This window comes from Bos mutus, chromosome 9 (assembly GCF_027580195.1).
Source record: "Bos mutus isolate GX-2022 chromosome 9, NWIPB_WYAK_1.1, whole genome shotgun sequence".
NCBI classification, from domain to species: domain Eukaryota; kingdom Metazoa; phylum Chordata; class Mammalia; order Artiodactyla; family Bovidae; genus Bos; species Bos mutus.
In genome coordinates, this window is record NC_091625.1 from 96,495,307 (window position 1) to 96,514,540 (window position 19,234).

The 19,234-nt window shown below is 53.0% G+C and overlaps 1 protein-coding gene across 4 annotated transcripts in view; it reads right to left on the reverse strand.

Moving 5' to 3' along the window:
• Positions 1-6,965: 6,965 nt before the first annotated feature.
• AGPAT4 (1-acylglycerol-3-phosphate O-acyltransferase 4) overlaps positions 6,966-19,234 on the reverse strand; it is a 136,770-nt gene continuing 124,501 nt past the window's right edge. For 3 of the 4 annotated variants that reach the window (XM_070376993.1, XM_070376992.1, XM_070376995.1), the window contains exons 6-9: positions 16,904-17,006; positions 16,070-16,145; positions 9,245-9,443; positions 6,966-7,464 (exon numbers count right to left, since the gene is read on the reverse strand). In XM_070376993.1, the coding sequence (XP_070233094.1) occupies positions 7,370-7,464; positions 9,245-9,443; positions 16,070-16,145; positions 16,904-17,006 (473 nt within the window). In that variant the 3' untranslated portion in view covers positions 6,966-7,369. The remainder of the gene's footprint in view (positions 7,465-9,244; positions 9,444-16,069; positions 16,146-16,903; positions 17,007-19,234) is intronic. The other variant, XM_070376994.1, reaches the window with a different exon arrangement.

The window sequence follows — 19,234 nt, forward strand, 5'->3', positions numbered from 1 at the left end:
TATTGTCTCTCAATGGTTTTCAGCTTCAGAGCCAGCACGTTATCCGTACAGAGGTCTGCCCTTGTCACTGTGGTGTCCCTCAACAGAACGGGCACCGTCAGGCCTTCAGGCTCTAGAGTTGCCTCGCTGCAGAGCAGGAGAGAAATGAAACAGCACTAAGGATGTCGGAGGCCCTTTCAAGGCTCTGGGTGTTCCCTGCAAGTTCAGAGTAGATACAAGTTCAAGCCTTGCTATCACATGTTGGGACTCAGTTTTATTTTTAAATCAAGATGTATAGGTTCCGGGTCAGTGTACATACTGCTGAATAATATCTTGACAAGAAAGCGTCTTTTTTCAGAATGTAAATATTTCAGTAGTTAGTTTTTTAAAATAGCCCAAATTATCTGTTGTTGATGGTGTTCTTTTATTTCTTTTTGCTATTAAATTTTTTAAAAGATTGACCTTAAAGCTTCCTGAAATCTTTCTAGAGGGTATCTGACGCACTCCTGGCACGTGGCAGCTGGCTCTGGGCGAGTGCTGGCTCAAGACGTTCTGTCTGTTTTCACCTTCCCTCCAGGGCGCTGATCCCCTCAGCACAGAAATTAACGTCCTTGAGAAAGTTGGCCTAACAGAATGATTTGTAATTTCATTTTTTAAAAATAGCTATCGGAGGGATGATTTATATAACGTTTAAAGTGTACAGTTCAGTGATTTTTAACATAGGTACGTAGTGGTACAGCCATCATTATAATCCACCTTAGAATAATTCCGTTTCCCCAAAAGGAAGCTCATGCCCGTTTGCAGTCAGCGCTCCCCATCCGTAGGCAGCCCCTGAGCCACCAGCTGATTCTGTAGATGAGCCTGTTCTAGACATTTAGTGTAAGTGCGATTTCAGACTGCGCTCCTCTGTCGGCCTGTCACGAGCCCGATCCCAAGGTGTGTGCACGTGGTAGCATTGTGTTAATTGCACCATCCCTTTTTATTGCTGAGTGTTGATCCATTGTATGGATCACCACGTGATTTATTTATTCATTGACTGCTTTCACTTTCTGGTTGCGGTAGATGACGCTGCTCCGGACATTTGCATACAGGTCTTGGTGTGGGTCTGTATTTTCATTTCTCTTGAGAGTGGAACTGCTGGCTCAGAGGGTAAATCATGTTCAATTTTTTAACAATCTGTCAAACTGACAGAGTGGCTGCTGTGTTGGCTTAAATTCCCAACCAGCAACACAGAAGGTTCTAGCTTTTTCCAGCCCTTGCCAGCTCTTGATACTGTCTTTTTATAGTAGCCATCCCGGTATATGTCAAGTGGTGTCTCATTATGGTTCTGGTCCGCATTTGTCTGACCATGGTGAGCGTTTCTTGTGTGTGTTGGCTGTTCATCTGTCTTCTTTAGTGAGGTGTCTATGTGAATTTTTGCCCAATTTTGATTTGGGTTACTTGTCTTCTTACTAAGCTGTGAGAGATTTTTATACATTCTGGATACAAATGCTTTCCCAGATACTTGACTTGCAAATGTTTTATCCCACAGTCTGTGGCTTATCTCTTCACATTTTAATGGTTTCTTTTAAAGTATAGAAATCTTAAATTTTGAAGTCTGGTGTACAACCTGCTTCTTTATTGCATGTGCTCTTGATATCATGACTTGATTCAAGGTCATGAAGTATTTATACCTATATTTTCTTCTAAGAGTTGTATAGTTTTGGCTCTCATATTTAGCTTGATAGTCTGTTTTTAATGTTTATATATCATATCAGATAAAGGTCCAAGTTCACCCTTCTGCATGTCAATATTTATTAGACCTTGCATTCATTTGTTAAAAAGACTTTTTCTCTGTTGAATTGTTTTGGCATCCTTGTTGAAATCACTTGAACACAAATCTAGGGGTGTACCTCTGGACTCTCAGTTCTGTTCCGTTGATCTGCACAGCTGTCTTATGTAGAACCCCGCTGTCTGGATTAATGTAGCTTTGTAAAGGAAGTTTTGAAGTTGGAAAGTGTGAGCTCTTCAACTTTGTTCTGCTTTCTCAAGATTGTTTTGGTTATTCTGGGTCGTTTCTGTTTCCCTAAGAATTTTAGGATCAGCTTGTTAAATTGTGGCCCCCACCGCCCCCCGCCCCAGCCCCCAGCCAGAAAACAGATCTGCTCTGGTGAGAATCATGTTTTTGTCATGATTTTGACCTTAGCTGGCAACAGTCGTTCTTTTATCTTATGGTGTTCCTTGTGGGCTTTTCATAAATGCCATGTATGAGGTTGAAGATGCTTCCTTGTTTTCCTGGTTTATTGAGTTGCTATCATGACTAGATGTTTGACTTTGCCTGATGTTCTTTCTGCATCTACTGAGATGATCAGTTGGTGTTTGTGATGGAAACGTCTGTGCTGTTTGGACTGCTTTGCCCTCCCTGTAGCCTGGCAGCCTCCTAAGTACCCAGCCTCATCCTGACTTAATGTTAGAGGGTCGCCAGTCCTCTGTTCTGAGGTGGGCCTCTAGTCACATGTTGCAGCGACCTGCCATCTCATCCTCCACTTGTTCTCTTCTTGAGTCAACTGTTATAAATTTTAGAAGCACATTTCTTTTCCTACATTAGGTGATTTTTTTTTTCTTGGTCCATTCAGATCATTCCTGTTTGAGTGACTTCCTCACATGTGCAGCCTTAGTGGTTTCTGACCCACCTTCTGAACGGATTGTTTTTCAGCATCCCAAACTTTGCATTCATACCACTTACTTCATTAAAACTCAAGGGAACATAGATGCTAGAAATTTCAAAACTCTCCAGTCACTGCAACATGTGAAACGAGACTGTGTAACAAAATAACAAAGGTAAAAATTGCAGGAATCTTGGTGGGTGAAGAGCTTCACCCAGGGTCCTAGGAGGTATTTTCTAGATACTGAAAAGGTCTTAAGTAAGTGCTTATTATTGTTTTTTAATTAATCCATAACCCTAATATTAAAATAGGACAAGGTACAGGGACTGGGGAATGCCTCATTTGTAGCTACTTATCCTTTACTGGAGAAACCCTTTGCTTTTTTTCCCCCCACTGATAACTGAAATTCACAGTGGTGACCAATTTCACTTTGGCTTCACTGTGCTCCAGAAAGGTTTCTATTTTTACTTTAGAGAAAGGAGTCAAAAGGAGACAACTGAAATTCAGTTATTAAAGCCTCTACATCAGTGTCCCTTCGTGACTGGCTGCCCGCTGTGGCACTGCAGGGGGGTGGGGAGTAGACAGGGAGGAGGCAGGAGCCGGCCTGCCCCCTGCAGAGGGGACAGCACACTAGCTGTTGAGGTGAAGCTGGGTATTCTGCTGTTTCTGCCCAGAAGAATGGTCATCTCCAACAGCCGAGCGCCATCAACAGACACCAGGTGGTGGCAGGTGCTGTGAGTGGGTCTCAGCTGTCCCAGGTCAAGAGATCCAGGACTGTGCGCTGAGCCTGCTCTCTGGGGGGTGCCCACTGCCCCGGACGCGCGGGTGGCAGGCGGGACAGGAAGCCCAGGGGCGTCTGCAGCACTCGGTTTCTGTGTAATGTGGTCAGAAGCTCTGAGACACCGACGCCAAGGATGCAGGCGGCGGAGACGCAGCCTCAGAGCTTGGGATGCCTGCTCGCGCGTCATTGCCGGGTCCGCGCTGCGGCTCAGGTGATTGGCTGAGAGCTGAGCCCCCCGGCTTTCTGTGCAGGGTGGGGGTCATCTCGGGGGGCAGAGGGACCAGCCCCGGGAGGCTTGCCCACCTGCACGTGTGGAGGAAAACCAGCTGTGTGTAACCTGCGGCTCCTGGAGGCAGGGCGCGCGAGTCAGCTGCTTAATCTGATGCTCTGTAAACAGCAGGAGGGGCTGCACAGTTAAGGCATCAGGAGCACAGCTGCTGAAGGAGGTGACGCTGACGCGGAACAGGTCAGCCTGAGTGACCGGCACACACTCAGCGGGACAGTCAGGCCAGCGGCCGCCCTCCTGAACATCCCCAGAGCAGGAGGGGAGGTCGGCAGCTGCAGGTGGAACCGCAGCCCCCGCAGGACCCCAGAGGACGCGCTCCTCCCACTCAGACCCAGCAGCGCGACAGACAAACGCTGGACGGAACCTCCTCTTGTGAGTGGGGAACGGGTCCCTCCAGTCTGCCTTCCCATGTCCGTCCACAGTTACAAGTGAGTTCTTAAAGTCTCTGAAAAGCCTCATCTGTTTGGCTTGGGGACCAGCCAGGACGCTGCTCCGCTTCTCTAGGAGGAAAACCAGAAACCGCTGGGGCCCTGTCTGTGTCTGTCACAGCTGTTTCTACATTGCGGCTGGACAGTTGCTGGACTGTACATCTCAAGCGTTGTCTTTCAGATCCATTTAGTGTCTATTAGAAAAGCACATCTAAAAATCTTTAAGTATCTTTAGCCGCTTTTACTCGGCTCTCTTTAGAGAAGGACATTCCAGTACTGCCGTGTGATCGTACGAAAAAGGCAAACTGTGTTTCCTCGACGAACGGTAAAGAGGTATCGGCCAGCTCAGAACGTGCATCCACGCTTTCTCCACCTCAGTCACAGAATGGTCCACTTCCCTTAAACTCATCTCACAAGCTTGGTGGTTTTTAAATCAAGTCCCTTTGTGGGCTTGGTTTCCTGGAAGAAGGGCATTCAGTGCCCCCTGCCTCAAAGCTGCAGGCCTAGGACGTGGCTCCTAACACCCGGGAGGACCCAGCGCCAACCCAGCGTGAAGCGAACTTGGCATTTTCTCTTCCACGTCTGGTCTCAGAGCAGGCTGAGCAAGGCCGACCTCAGCCGCCACGGAGACGTCAGACAGGATGTGACCCTGCGCTCCGTCCTCCACTGCTCGGGGAGAGGGGCAGCTTCACACCCACAGGTTTTTAATTCTTAGAAAAGTGACGCCCTGGGAACCAGCACCGCTCCCTGCTGAAGAGGCCGTGGCATCCGGGAGACCCTGAATGCAGGTTAAGGGACTGGGGAAGGGGTGATGTGTTTCTCCGTGGCTGTCTCTGCCATCATGGGACCGGAGAGGAGGAATAGCCAGGTCCCCGTCCCGCCAGACAGAATGCCCTCTCACAGAAGAGTGAGCCTCTGAAGCGCTGTTCAGGGTCCCTGCCGGCTCCGCACACTCTGGTCCTACGGCAGTGTCAGAAGGAGCGCCCGTCGGTCCTTCCCTGGGAGGATGTTCTGCCGCCCTCCCCTGACCCGGACCCTGAGGTCTGCACTGTCCGCAGCCTTGTTCGTTTGCTCGTTGTTTTGTGTTTGGTCCCAGAGACGAGTTCAGGAGAACGTTAAATGCCTGTGGGTCCCTTTCACGTTCCAGGCAGAAGGCGTGGGTGAACGCTATTAGGACTCAGATTACTGCTACTGAACGGGAAGATGACAGAAAAATGACACATTTTTGGACACCCCAAGGTAATTTCTGAGCATTTTGTTGAGACACAGCAGCATGGAGACAACTTTCTAATTGTTCTAATCCTTATTTGTTCAGTGCTGTGGGGTTCTTAAAGTGTGTTCACATGTATGGCCTCATTTCACCCTTGAGGCGACCCAAGAGGTGGGTGTTATCACCCCCGTTTTCCAGTTGGGAAAACAGGGTTTTGGAGCGAAAGAGCTGCAGGGTTTGAGCTGTGCAGCCTGGAGGGTGGCTGGTGTTCCTTAACGGCTCTCCTTTGTCTCCCAGGGTGCTGGGAGGGCCCGGGGCAAGACCGCCCGGTCCAGGTGGGGGGTGGCAGGTGCATGCCTGAGCATCTCGGCTCCTGGAGGAGGCTGCACTTGCGACCCCCGCGCGTGGCCTGACGCAGGGCGGGAAAGGCACGGGGGTCTCCTGCGGGACAGCAGGAAGAGCCAACCCTGATGGCCTCATGGACCCTCCCTTCCCACGACCACACCAGTGTCCCCTTTTCACCTCTGCGGTCTTGTCTCAGTGGTGCCCCGCCCTCCCTTAAGCAGAAAGCGCCTCTTAAACCCTCTTGCAACGTCCCTTGTGCCCGGTGAGCACTCTGTGACTTAAGAGCGAACCCAGGACGGGATTCAGAACAGAGTAAGCCTTTACAGAGCATCTGGCCACCGTCTATACGGGACAGCTCATCCCGTTAAAGAGTTTCAGCAGACCAGCAGGAAGGACCGGGCGGCATGGAGCGGCCCTTCCCCCGCTCCGTGCATGCATCCGGGGGACCCGGTGCCGGGGGCGGCGTCTCAGCCTGAGGTCACGTAGCGTCGGGTTTCGCATCGTCCTCCTCTGGAAATATCACTGCTTTTCTCCGCTCTTCTTTTGCACCTGGCGTCTGACGGCTGGCAGCTGTTTGCTGGAGCCCTGTACGCAGACTGTTACTCCAAATGCGGCCTTAGGTGCCACGGAGGAAAGGTCCTCCCAGTCAGGGGAATCTGCGCTTCCAGAAGGAAGGCAGAAGCAAGGAGGGGGGCGGGGACCGGGTACCCACGGCCGCTGAGTCCGAGCCTGTACAGAGGGGCACCTGGGCTCCTGTGTACGGCCCTCTAGTAAAAATGAGCCTGCACTGCTTTAGGGGACCCAATGTCTGCTTGCTACGGGGATAAACAGAGGACGCCAAGCCATCTCTCACATCCCTGCAGGACTGCCAGCCGTCATCTCAGTGTTCAAGACGAGTCTGCTCCTCGAGGAGGGTCTTTAGGGAGTGGGTGCGTCGTCACTACTCAGGCTGGATGGACTGCACCTCAGGGTGGCCCAGGGAACCAGGGCTGCCTCTGGGGCGTCCCTGGGCCCCGCACGTGTGCCCGGCTAGCCTCCTGGCACCTGCTGTCTCCACACAGAGTCTCACAAGCTCCCGCCACCGGGAACCCACCTCCTCCAGCCACCTGGCCTGCCCTCCACACCCCCAGCTCCCAGCTCCCTGCTCGGGAGCGCTCTGCGGTCCAGAACTCCAAAATACAGGAAGGGGGGTCTGAAGGGAAGGAGGGCAGCGCTGTGTGCACACACCAGAGAGAAGCCCAACAGTTTAATTTTTGTTTGTTTTTTTGGAGGCATAATTTAGTCATCTTACCAAAGTGTCTTTCACTCTGTAGTGAGCCAGGGTTAACAGAAAACTCAGCACCAAAGGATGGCAGGGAACCCCCCACCCTCCGAGGTCCCCATTTCTGCCCTCCCCCCGCACCTCAGATACCCTCGCAATGATCCCACTCAGCATACCTCATTCTCACGTATGTTCTTAACACACACATACACGCACTCACACAGACTCACACACGGAAAGAACGAGACCCGAAGCCCACTAAAGCGTGCTGGGGGAAAGATTTAAGTACATCCTCCTCCCCACCTGACGCTGAGACCGCAGCCCCTGCCTCCCCAGCAGGGGCTCCCCTAGCTTCATCACTGGGTCCCGCCCAGGGTGATGGCGGCGTCCACCAGTCCCCCCAAGGTCCCCTTCAGGTGGTGACACATCCCGGGTCAGTCGCTATGTTTCTGCTTGCTGTCCATGTTGCCGTAGGCAGAGCCCTTGTCAATTTCCGTGACGCCTATCATCCATCGGACCCCCATGGAAGCTGCGGAAACAGGAAGGGCAAGTCAGAGGCCTGTGGGGACTCCGGTGGGCCCTGCCTGACGGAATAAAGTGGGGGAGCTCTGTGAACCTCAAGCCTCAGCTGAGAGCTGGGTGGTCTGGGGTGCTTTTCACCATCCCTGCCTCACAGCTGCCCTTGAGCATGGGGCCAGGGTTCTAACTGGCCTGAGAGACGTTAGAACAGAGCCAGGCTGTTCTGTGTGGTGAGTTTCAGTCCTTGGACAGTGGAGGTGAGCGGAATGTGCTAAGCTGTATCTCCCGGTGCCCCTCCCTAGGACAAACGGTTCTTCGGTGAATACGGTGCAGCAGCTTACAGGCACCCTTCAGCAAAGCATAAGGAAGCGCGTTCCTGGACAAATAGCTATTTTAGTTTCCAGCCTGTCTCAACACAGCTTCTTGTGCGAGTTTCAGAGCAGCAGACAAGCCGCGTCCCTGCCTGCCTTTTCTCCGACAGCGGGATTTGGCCCAAAGAGATAAGAAGTGTAGGATGTACGCAAGAGCCCAGTTTAACCACCAAGAGGCTAAAAAACAGGATACGGAGGCAGGAGCTGTGGTTTACACGCTCCCTCCAGAGAGGACAGACGTGGTGAGCTCCTTGGGTGCGGGGACCACATCTACCTCAATCCCCTTGATGAGCCCGGCACCCATCACAGCCTGACTGCACAGTCTGCAGTAGGCGTGAAAAAGTGGATGGAGGAGGAGTGGCCGAAACCTCCCAAGTCGCGATGCATGAGTTTCCAGAGCCTCAGCATCCTGTCTGTGAACTATCAGACCAGGGACCCGACGAGGACAGGGGTCCACCCAGCCCACGAGGCTCATGGAGCCCGTGGGTCCGTTATAACGGGCTGCCTTCAGCCTGGGGCCAGCTCCGAACATCAGCCCCCTACCCCAGTATTAGAACTTTGTGCTGCGGAGTTGATGGCGTTGTGGAGCGAACCTGACTCCAGAGGTGAAAAGGCTTTGTGAGAGGACCAAGGAACAGTGATTCAGGGAAGTGGGAGGCAAGATGAGGGCTCAAGGGTGCTGAGGTCTGGGGAGAGAGTAGTCGGTTCCTCAAAAGCTGGAGGCGCCCTGTGTCTCCAGCCGTCACCTGCGGGGAGCCCCAGCCTCTTCCAGAGGGCGCTGCCTTCCTGCTGCTGCTGTGCAAGGCGGGACCCATCCCCTCCGGTGGGGCCTGGAGACCACAGCTCACCCCGACCCCATCCCACCCCCACCCCCCGCCCCCGGACACACGGCCAGCCAGACCCGGCCTGTGTACACAGACCCGGCCTGTGTAGCGGGAACTGGCTGCCCCCGCCATCAAAAAGCAGCAGTATCCAGGGAAGCGTGGGCCGTGGAGAAACGGCAGTCCTCTGAAACGACGCCCGTAGTGATGAGCCAAAGGACTGAGCTGACCATCTCCACGCGGCAGCCAGCCAAGGAGAAGCACCCATGCTGACTTCCCCCTAAAAGGTCCTGACCTGCTCTGAATGGCAAAGAGCCTCTGTCGCCTCCTGCTGGGACCCAGGAAATGGTTTTATTGCAGGTGAGGAGGAAGCGATTGTGACACAAGCCCTCTGCAGAGGCCAGGAGCTCGTCCCTGGAGGGGCTGGCTCCCTGTGTGCACAGGGCCCCGTGCATGCACCGGGAGGGGGCAAGGCAGTCCTCCAACCCCGGGATTCAGGACTCTGATCGGGGTGCTCCCCTCTTCCAGGGCCTCGTCCTCCCCTGCCCCCAGAGGCTCCCACCCGGCCCCAGCCCTGGCCCCGGCAGCCCGGACTCACCCACAAAGAAGACGAGAACAAAGCTGGCAAGCGTCAGGGAGGAGCCGCTGCTGACCATGTTGACGACGAAGCGAAAGAAGGGGTAGAGGAGCATCGAGGCCCAGAAGAGCCAGTTAACAAGCGTCCAGGGCCGCCGCGGGGGCACCACGGGCGTCTCGGGGAAGGTGCCCGTGCGGGAGTACTCCTCCTGGAAGGCGTCCTGTGGGCACAGGGCTGCTGATTGCCGGCCACCCCAACCCAGGCCCACTGGGTCCCACCCTCCCCAGCCCAGGCAAGACCACGGGAGTCTCCCCAGCTCAACCCAAATACCCTAACAGTATCCCAGGGCCGACAGGGCGCTCGCCCAACAAAGCGCATCAGTGGTCCAGACGGCCGGCTCACCCATTATGGCCCAGTTCTCCAGGCAGTTGAGTTTTCTGGAGAAATGAGCGTCCATGCACCCGAACCCTCTACCTTAAGTGCTGAATTTTGATGCTAAACCAAAATTAAGTGCTAAACTTTTATCCACTTGAGAAAGAGATGTCTAAAGTTGGCCATACTCGTCTTCTTCCCCAACCAAGATGTACTGGACGATGCCATGTTCCGAATGAATCCTCAGATGGGCCGCTTTGGAAGGAGAGCCTCTGGCCCTTCTTGGGCAGTTCAGGGGCTCTGCATGGCGGCTCCCGCCCGCCCCCCCAAACTCCTGCCCCTCCTCAACTTCCCTCCTGGGTCTCCTGGAGGGTGGGGGCAAGTCAGGAGGGTCTCAAGAAAAGCACATGATCAAGCAATTGTAAATAGACTGGACCGTGTGTGGAGTGTCCCACCCTCAAGAGGTAAAGGAGGGCTTCTCCGGTGGCACAGCGGATAGGGGCCTCCCTGCCAATGCATGAATTTGACCCCCGGCCTGGGAAGATGCCACAGGCCACTGAGCAACCAAGCCGTGTGCAGCCACTCTTGAAGCCTGTGCGCCCTAAGGCCCCTGCCTCACAGGAGAAGCCCACGCATCACAATAAAGAGCAGCTCTCTGGCTTGCGGCAGGAGAGGCCGTGTGCAGTAGCACAGCAAGGCAGACCCAGCACCAACGAACAAAGGAGGTGAGGGAGCCACAGCCAGTCCGCTAAGCGGAGGACTTCCTTGGAAGTGACAGTGACGTGTGGATGCCCCACAGGATGGTACCTAACTTGCCAGGGCCTCTGGTTCCACTTCTTGCCAGAATTGGGTGGTTTTTCTCATCGCGGTGAAGCCTGGTAACAAGGCTGCAGTGGGCTGGAAGTCTGCGCCTGTCTCCCTGAATTCCATGCTGAAACCTTAACCCCAAGATGAAGGTATGAGAAGGAGGGGCCTTGCAGGGTGTTACAGGTCATGAGAGTGGAGTCCCCGTGAATGCGATTATGAAAGAGACCCCCAGAGAGCCGTCTCGCCCCTCAACCGTAAGGACGCAGCAACGTGGACGACGGCTAGGACCAGAGTCCGCCCACGCGGGCACCCTCATCCTGAACTCAACATCCAACCTCCAGAACTGTGGGGAAGAAGTTTCTGCTGTTTACAAGCCACCCAGCCTCTGGCACTTTGTTTTAGAGGCCTGCCTGGACTAAGACAGGAAATGGTACTTCTGTGCCTTAAAAAAGAAAAGCAAAAGCTTTACTGGGGTACATTTACATATCATAAAATTCACCCTTTTAAAAAATGGGTGAGTTTCCTTTTCTCGAATTTTTTCCTTCAATAGCCTTGATCGTGCTTTTCTATTGTAATAATGTTGGGCTTCCCTGGTGGCAGTAACGGTAAAGAACCCGCCTGCCCAGGCAGGAGATGTAAGAGTACTGGGTAAGATCCCTGGGTTGGGAAGATCCCCTGGAGAAGGGCATGGCAACCCACTCTTGCCTGGAGAATCCCATGGACACAGGAGCCTGGCAGGGCACAGTCCATCGGGTGGCAGAGTCGGACACGACTGAGCACCTTAGCATGCACTGTGATGTCACAGTGGGGAACCGGGGATGCCTTTTCCTTCTCATTTCCACTAAGACACCTGCTAAGCCAGGATTTTTTCCTGTGTACCTCTAACAAGAGGAGAAGGCACTCCCTTTCTTAGGAGTCAGCAAGATTCAGAATTCATATTGAGAGTTTTTTCCTCTGGTTCAATTAGAAAACCAAACCTCACCCAAGACCCCACTGTTCCCGTGTCCCTGTGACTCCCGCCAGCCTCCCGGGCTGTGTCCCTGTGACCATGTCAGGTAAGACGCGGATGCCTGGCTCGGGGCCAGATGTCAGCTCCGCAGCCCTCTCTGGGCTGTGTTATTTCTTTTGTAGTAAAGTCCACCCAGCAGGGAGGAGACGGTTAATGGTGCCTCCATTTTTGGTCTCGCGTCTTACCATCCTCTGGCACATTATACACCGGAAGTGGGAGCTGATTCCTAGAAAGAAACATCAACCCCAAAGTCTGTAGGAGCAGGAGAGCCTGCTGGCGGAGGACAAGGGCCCCAAGGCTACACTGAGAGCAGCTGCCACCAACGCACGGGCCAGGAGGGCATGGAGGCTGGGCGCCCACGTACAGTTGGACTAAGCGGGCCTTGCCAGCGTTCACTCGGCAAAAGAAATTTTCTCTTATGACCCTGGGGTAGAAAGGGAGGAAAAGGGGAGGAAAAAGAAAGTGGGACGCAGAGGGCTGGGGGGTGGGCGGGGGGAGGCTTCTGGGAACAGCTCCCCCAGGCGCCAGCCAGGGCTCAGGCCGGGGAAAGTGGCGTTTGCAGAGGACGGTGCTGTGGGGCCAGGCCTGCCACCCTTCCGAGGAGTGACGCCCTCTGTGACAGTGGAACACCCAGCGGCAGCTTGAAAACCACGTAATTCCAGTTCCCGAAGGCCAGTGCTCCAGACAAAGCCCCTCCCGCCGGCTCCCTGCCCTGTGCCCCCAGCTCTGCACCGACTCAGACTGCCCTTAGCCTCGGGGACCCGGGGAACACCCACAGAGCCCCTCACAGCGTTGCCTCCTTCGCCCGTGCCTTAATTGGCACAGCTGTTGTTTAGTCGCTCAGTCGTGTCCGACTCTCTGCATCCCCAGAGACTCTAGCCCACTGGTCTCCTCTGTCCATGGGATCTCCCAGGCAAGAATACTGGAGTGGGTAGCTATTCCCTTCTCTAGGGGATCTTCCTAGACCCAGGGATCGAACCCATGGCTCCTGCATTGCAGGCAAATTCTTTACCACTGAACCACCCGGGAAGCACCATGAATGGCAAACTGCTAATCCTTTCCACAAACTTCAAACTATAACCCAGAGAAGCACTTTCAATTAGAGATGAAAAGTTACAAACCACACAAATGAGAAACCCTGAAGGCTCTGGGGAGCGAAGGGTCTAGCATCACGGGTAAATGGTGGCATTCACTTGGGAGCCAGCCGTGGGTTGCCAAGGAGAGTAGTCCAGGGTGGTCAATGCTTCTCAAAGCTGGTGCCACCCCCAACCCCCAGCCGGGGTGGGGTGTCCCAAATGCTGACATGTAATACATGTACATTTTCTAACTGTGAGATCTGTCCCACTTAAAGGATGGCCCTGTTCGCACAGCTGATACCTTCCTGTTTTAGAGAATGCTGAAATGGCAGAAGCAGCTTCCTCTTTATTGGCGTCCCTGCTGGAACAAAGTGTTGGCCCAGAGTCCGTGGCTGCCCGCCCCCTTCGTTTTTTGTTAAGTCTGAGAGCTGCACCCCTAAAACCCCAAGCCTGGAGTCAACAGAATTGTCTTTTGACACCGTCCACTGGAAACGTGAGGGTAAAAAGAAGTCCCCACCCCTTGGCCCCACGTGGTGGGTCACCGAGATTTTAAGCATGTCAAGCCCCAGACCCACGCAGGCTCCTGAGAAAACGAGGCTGACGCGGAAACCACAGAAGTTCGATCATGTTTCCTCGTGGAGGCACCGCTGACCACCTTCTCTCACTGGTCAGTGGTTGGCCCTCAAGGGAAAAGGGCAGCCTCAAAGGTCTGCTCACCGCCCCGGAGACGGGCTGCAGTCCCAGGCCTTTGTGGGGGCAGGCCCCAGCCCCCCAGCCTCTGGCTTTGATGAATGAGCTGGAAGATGCCTGCTGTTCCCTTGTCTTCTGGACCTTACTTTCCTCATCACGAGCTTGAGAGCTCTGACCTAGATGCTCCTTTTGAGAACTCCTTCCAAACTGACCACCGTCACTTCATGCTAAACAGTTTGGAGGGGGATCCAAGACCGTAAGAAGAAAAGGGGGCCTCTGAGGAAAGCCTGGTGGACTCGCTTTGCACAAAGACAGGCGAACGTCTGTTGCCAGTGGAGAAACACCTGCTTTGCTTCAATGGGGTTTGGAGGCCATGTTTGTAGGTTTGTGTGTGTGGCTCTTTATGAAAGGATTCAGCTCTGAGGCCTTTTCTTAGCACAAATTTCAGGTTTTTTTCTACCACTAAATGACACCGCCCTTATGACAGAAAGTGAAGAACAACTTAAGAGCCTCTTGATGAAAGTGAAAGAGAAGAGTAAAAAAGCTGGCTTAAAGCTGAACATTCAGAAAACTAAGATCATGGCATCTGGTCCCATCACTTCATGGCAAGTAGATGGGGAAACAGTGGCTGACTTTATTTCTGGGGGCTCCAAAATCACTGCAGATGGTGATTGCAGCCATGAAATGAAAAGACACTTACTCTTTGGAAGGAAAGTTATGACCAACCTAGACAGCATATTAAAAAGCAGAGACATTACTTTGCCAACGAAGGTCCGTCTAGCCAAGGCTATGGTTTTTCCTGTGGTCATGTATGAATGTGAGAGTTGGACTGTGAAGAAAGCTGAGCGCCAAAGAATTGATGCTTTTGAACTGTGGTGTTGGAGAACTCTTGAGAGTCCCTTGGACTGCAAGGAGATCCAACCAGTCACTCCTAAAGGAGATCAGTCCTCAGAGTTCATTGGAAGGAATGATGTTGAAGCTGAAACTCCAATACTTTGGCCACCTCATGCGAAGAGCTGACTCATTGGAAAAGACCCTGATGCTGGGAAAGATTGAGGGCAGGAGGAGAAGGGGATGACAGAGGATGAGATGGTTGGATGGCATCACCTACTCGATGGACATGAGTTTGAGTAGACTCTGGGAGTTGGTGATGGACAGGGAGGCCTGGCGTGCTGTGATTCATGAGGTCGCAAAGAGTTGGACACGACTGAGCGACTGAACTGAACTGAAATGACTAAAGCAGAAAACGGCACAAGGAAAATGCTGCCTTGTGCAGGAGACCTGCGGGAAGGGGCTTCTGCTGTCCTGTGTTCCTCTGTCTGGGCCCAGGCCTGGTGCCAGCACGTCGGAAACTCAGCATCTCGCTGCTGACAAGCGTCACTGGTTCTCCCTCAAAGCCCCTAAGACCCCGAGGCTGAGGCCCAGGAGTCTGCAATTCCATGCTCTGGGGGCAGGCAAACCAGTCTCTCCTAAGTGTTCGTGAGAGGAGAACAGACAGGTCTGCTGTAAATGCCCCCAAAAGGAGACTAAAGGCGGCTCGGAGAGAGGGTGTCTACAGTCATTGCTGGAAAAGCTCGTCCTTAGGAACACAGACGCGACTTCTAACATGAGAATATAGCGCCAGGATCTGGATTCCAAAAACCGAGCACATTTCTAAGAGCATCTCTTCCATCTGATGGTGGAGATTTGGGAGTCTTTTAGACCGAAATCCTAACACATTCTCAAAGGTAGGATTAAAATTCTTGTTTAGTGAAGCGCAGGCCCCCTTAAAGCTCTGTGTGACCATCTCTTAAGCCGTGGGGCGGAAAAAACGTGAACATTAGCCAGCCCGTATTCATAGACTTTGGTGAAAGGAAATCAGAGGCCTATGGAATGTATCTGATTCTAGATAACGAACTGGTTTGGGTTCCAAATGGATGATGGATTCAAAAAGACGTTTTCCTGTGCCTGAAAATGCTTCCCTCACCAGGTGGAGGCTAAACTTCTCCTGCGTTAGAGCGAGCAGTCGGTGCAATAGTGATTAAGTTTCCCTCTGCCCTGTGCATGTCTGTGTGGGGGAAACCACTGAAAGATGAGGCCTTGCTAAGAGGACAGAGAGAGAATGGGGGGATCAGAGATGCTGTCGGGGGCGGGGGGAGGCGGCAGGCTGGACACAGACAGGCGGCCGGGGGCTGGGCAGGGGTGATGGGGTGGGCACGGCACAGTTCAAACCTGGCCCGGCTGAACCTTGTGGGCCTTTGTCCTGCTTATGCTGGTGATGTTTTGGGACCAGACATGCTACCTAACTATGGACTCAGCCATGGCTGCTGCAGAGAACACCCGTACCCTCAAGAATATTCTGCCCTGGGACCAGTGGCAGGAAAATGGACAAGAGCTCCTGGACCCTTTTTTTTTTTTTGTCCACTACACCCGTAACATAGTTCCATTCTTTCTCTGAAGTCCACTTTTAAAAGTATTTTGCAAGTTCTTTTCCCTGTTGCCTGAGCTTCCCTGGTGGCTCAGATGGTAAAATCGTCTACTTGCAACGCTGGAGACCCGGGTTTGATCCCTGGGTCGGGAAGATCCCCTGGAGAAGGAAATGGTAACCCACTCCAGTGTTCTTGCCTCGAGAATCCCACGGACGGAGGAACCTCGTAGTCTACAGTCCATGGGGTGGCAAAGAGTCGGACACAACTGAGCAACTTCGCTTTCGCTTTTTCGCTTTTCCCTGTTGCCAAGTAGAGTGTTAGCCCCTACTGACTATTATTATCTGGGGTGGTTGTTATCCGGAGCATGAAGTCTCCCCCACAAGAAAGGTTCAGCCGCCTCTATAAACTCCCAAAGGCCCCAGCACCCACAGCTGCTGCTTGGAAGGGAGCTTTGGACGGCGCGGAGCTGGGCCCCAGCACTGACCTTCTCCTGGTAGAGTTTGTGCAGCCAGGCCGCACACTTGTCCTCCTCCTCCGGAACTTCTTCTAGAGGAATCCGCCTGCAAGGCAGAGAGTGGCTAGCAGAGGGGAGGCCCACGGCAAGTGCCCCGAACACCGGTTCAAACTAACAACGTTCAAACTAACATAACTAAAGGTGTTAGTTCAAACTAACACCTTTCAGCTTCTATTTCGGCAGCCTGGATAGCGTGCAAGTGAGAGGGTAATGCAATTGATCAAAGGAGGGGAAACCCACACCCTCCTTGGACTGGAGAAATTTAGGCCCGATGCAGTCACGGCCCACCAGGGGATGGGCCAGGGCCCATTCAACAACCCAGACCCGTCCAGGAGGATGCCTGCCTCTCCACACTCCCTAGCCTGGACTATAACACATAAGTGAGATGCTGCTAAAGTGGTCTCCATTTGCTTCTAGGTCCCTTTGTAAGTTCTAGAATGCTTGTATCTGTGTCCATTTCTATGGAGCAGATATATCCTCCAAGAAAAGGGTTCAATAAAATAAACTCTCACACTCAGCTTCAAAAATGACTGTAAAATACTGTCTCTCATTTGTTCAGACCCGAGCTCTTTGATGAGAGAGAGTCAGAGAGTGGCTGGGGAGAAGAGAGTTTTAACCTAATTATTTACAACAGAGCATGAGTCTCTCGATACAAACAGGACTGTGAACGCATTCCGTTCAATGCCGACTGCAGACACGAAATTATTGGCACACTCCCCTGGGAGAAGGTCTGTGGGTCATTTGTGACTTATTTGCTTTGGGATGGGCATTCCATTTTCTGGAAAGGAAATGGAGCCGACTTACCTAACGTATAAATCGGCGTGATATTTCTTGCCATTGAGGACTCCCAGCAGTGTTGGGTTTTCATTGTTTCTGAAATTGAGTGTACAGTCATATACAGCTGAAACTATAAAAAATAAAACAGATACAAGGCAGTATATAGCGTGTGAACCCAATTCCGGTTTGTAATATACATACTGGAAAACAAGAATCAAATTGCTGGCTGATTATCTGGGAATGAAGGAACTATGGTTTCTTCTTCACACTTTGCTATATTGTCCAAACACTCTACATTGAACACACATCACGTTCCATCATCATAAAAGCACACTATAACTTGGTAATAGAAAACACTTATTATTGAGGTCATATCAATTTAAAGCAATGCTACAATGACCCATCTAGGTGTGCTACAACAGGTATGTAAACAAATATTAACAGATAAAGCAATCCAAAGAATACTGTCTAAGGAAGTCTCTGAGTCATGGCAATGTAACCATTCTATGGGCATTTTTCCCCTAGAAAAATATGATTGTTATAAAATGAGAATAAGATACTGGAGACTTCCTAAGGAGTTGAAATATGGTGTAGTCAGTTGACACATGGCTGGGAAACAAACAAGATTGTGTGATTTTAATGTCTACCCAATGGTGAGTTAACCTGTCAACATACTGAAACGGGACAACAGAGGGTGAGATGGTTGGATGGCATCACGGACTCAGTGCACGTGTGTCTGAGCAAACTCCAGGCGATGGTGAAGGACAGGGAAGCCTGGCCTGCTGCCGTCCATGGGGTCGTAAAGAGACGGACACGTGGCTAAGTGACTGAACGATGAACAACGAATATGGAAGTTATGTCGACACCCACCGCTGCAGCCCCAGGGCCTGGCCCAGGCTTCATGAATGCTTCTTGGATGGGGGAGGACGCCCGAAGGAACAGTGAGGGGAGAGCAGGGTGGAAACACGGAGTGCCAACTGATGGCCCTTCCTACACAGCCAGTAAGATAGGACCGGACAGTGAAGAGAGCAGGAATTTTGCAGTCAGCCTGGGTGTGAGCCCCAGGACCACCTGTTCCCAGCTGTGGGATCTCCTCCTGGACAGTCCACTCGGCCTCCCTGAGCCTCATTCTCCTGGAGAACGGAGGTGACTCAGGACGATGAAAGTCAGCGCCTCCCAAAGGGTCCAGCGCCCTGTGCTCGGTAGACTTTAGCCAGAGCCCTGCACAGCCGCACTACCACCAACAGAGAGAGCGGCTGATGGGCGGGCAGAAAGTCACGTGGTCTGTCTGTTTGCTTCTGATTGGCTGCCCAACCACCACCTGGGGCCACAGCGGGGGCTCCGGCAGCTGGACCAGGTCTTAGCCAAGGGCCCTCCCGCTGACCTGAAGGGGTGAGGGCAGGCAGGTCCCCACCTCCCACCCCCAACCCAAGCAAGAAGACCACTCCCCTGTCCTCCCTGGCGGGGAGAAGAGGTCCCCCCGACCCCAGGAAGAGAAAGGCTGGTGGAGAATAACTTTCTCAGTTGAGTACATCGCCCAGCCATTGTAAGCACAGAATGAATGACACAGAAGGAAAATCCTTCAGGCTGCAGAGCCCCAGGGTATGAGGGTTCATGCTGGGTCAAGGGTTTCAAAACACACCTCCTTTCTTCAGGCCGCTCTGACATAGGAGCCTGACGCTTGCCACAGAGGTGGGGGTCCCTTTGATTAATCAAGCATAGGGGACAGCCCCCAGGAGGTCCCCCAGAGAACAGCCTAAATCTGTAGGGTTCCCTCCTTTTCCAGAAAAGAAACCTTAGGTCTTAAAGTGACAGAACCGGGCCAGGCACTAGACATACCTGCCTGCAGAGCCCAGGAGCACGAGGGTCCGGCCCCGCCCGCCAGGCTGCCTGGGTGTGACCATGGCCCACCGTGTAAGGGTAGAGCCGCTTGGGATAAGTTCCCCCATCCTTCAGCCCCAACTTCCCCATCTGCGAATTGGAAATCAAAACGTGTTTCCTTCTCTGCGTCCAGCGGGCACACACTCCGGTCATGCTGTGTGTGAGATGCTTGTGTTGCTGGGTGTCAGAAGTGCCCCGCCATCACCCATCATCATTATTACTATCCAGGGAAGTGGGGCAGCCTCTGGGCAGCCTGGCCCCTTCCGCCTGTAGGCAAAGCTCAGGGAGTCTCACGGGTCACCCCAGGCAGGGAAAATCAGAACCGGAAGCTCGACACCCCCGCCTGGAAGAGACCGCGAGGGGTGAAGCGGGCAGCAGAGGGCTCTGAGTCAGAGCCAACGTTCAATGAGATGTTTACGACGTGCCAGCCCTGATGCTGAGTCACCCACGTGTATTTTCTCATTTAAGCCCTGCTCA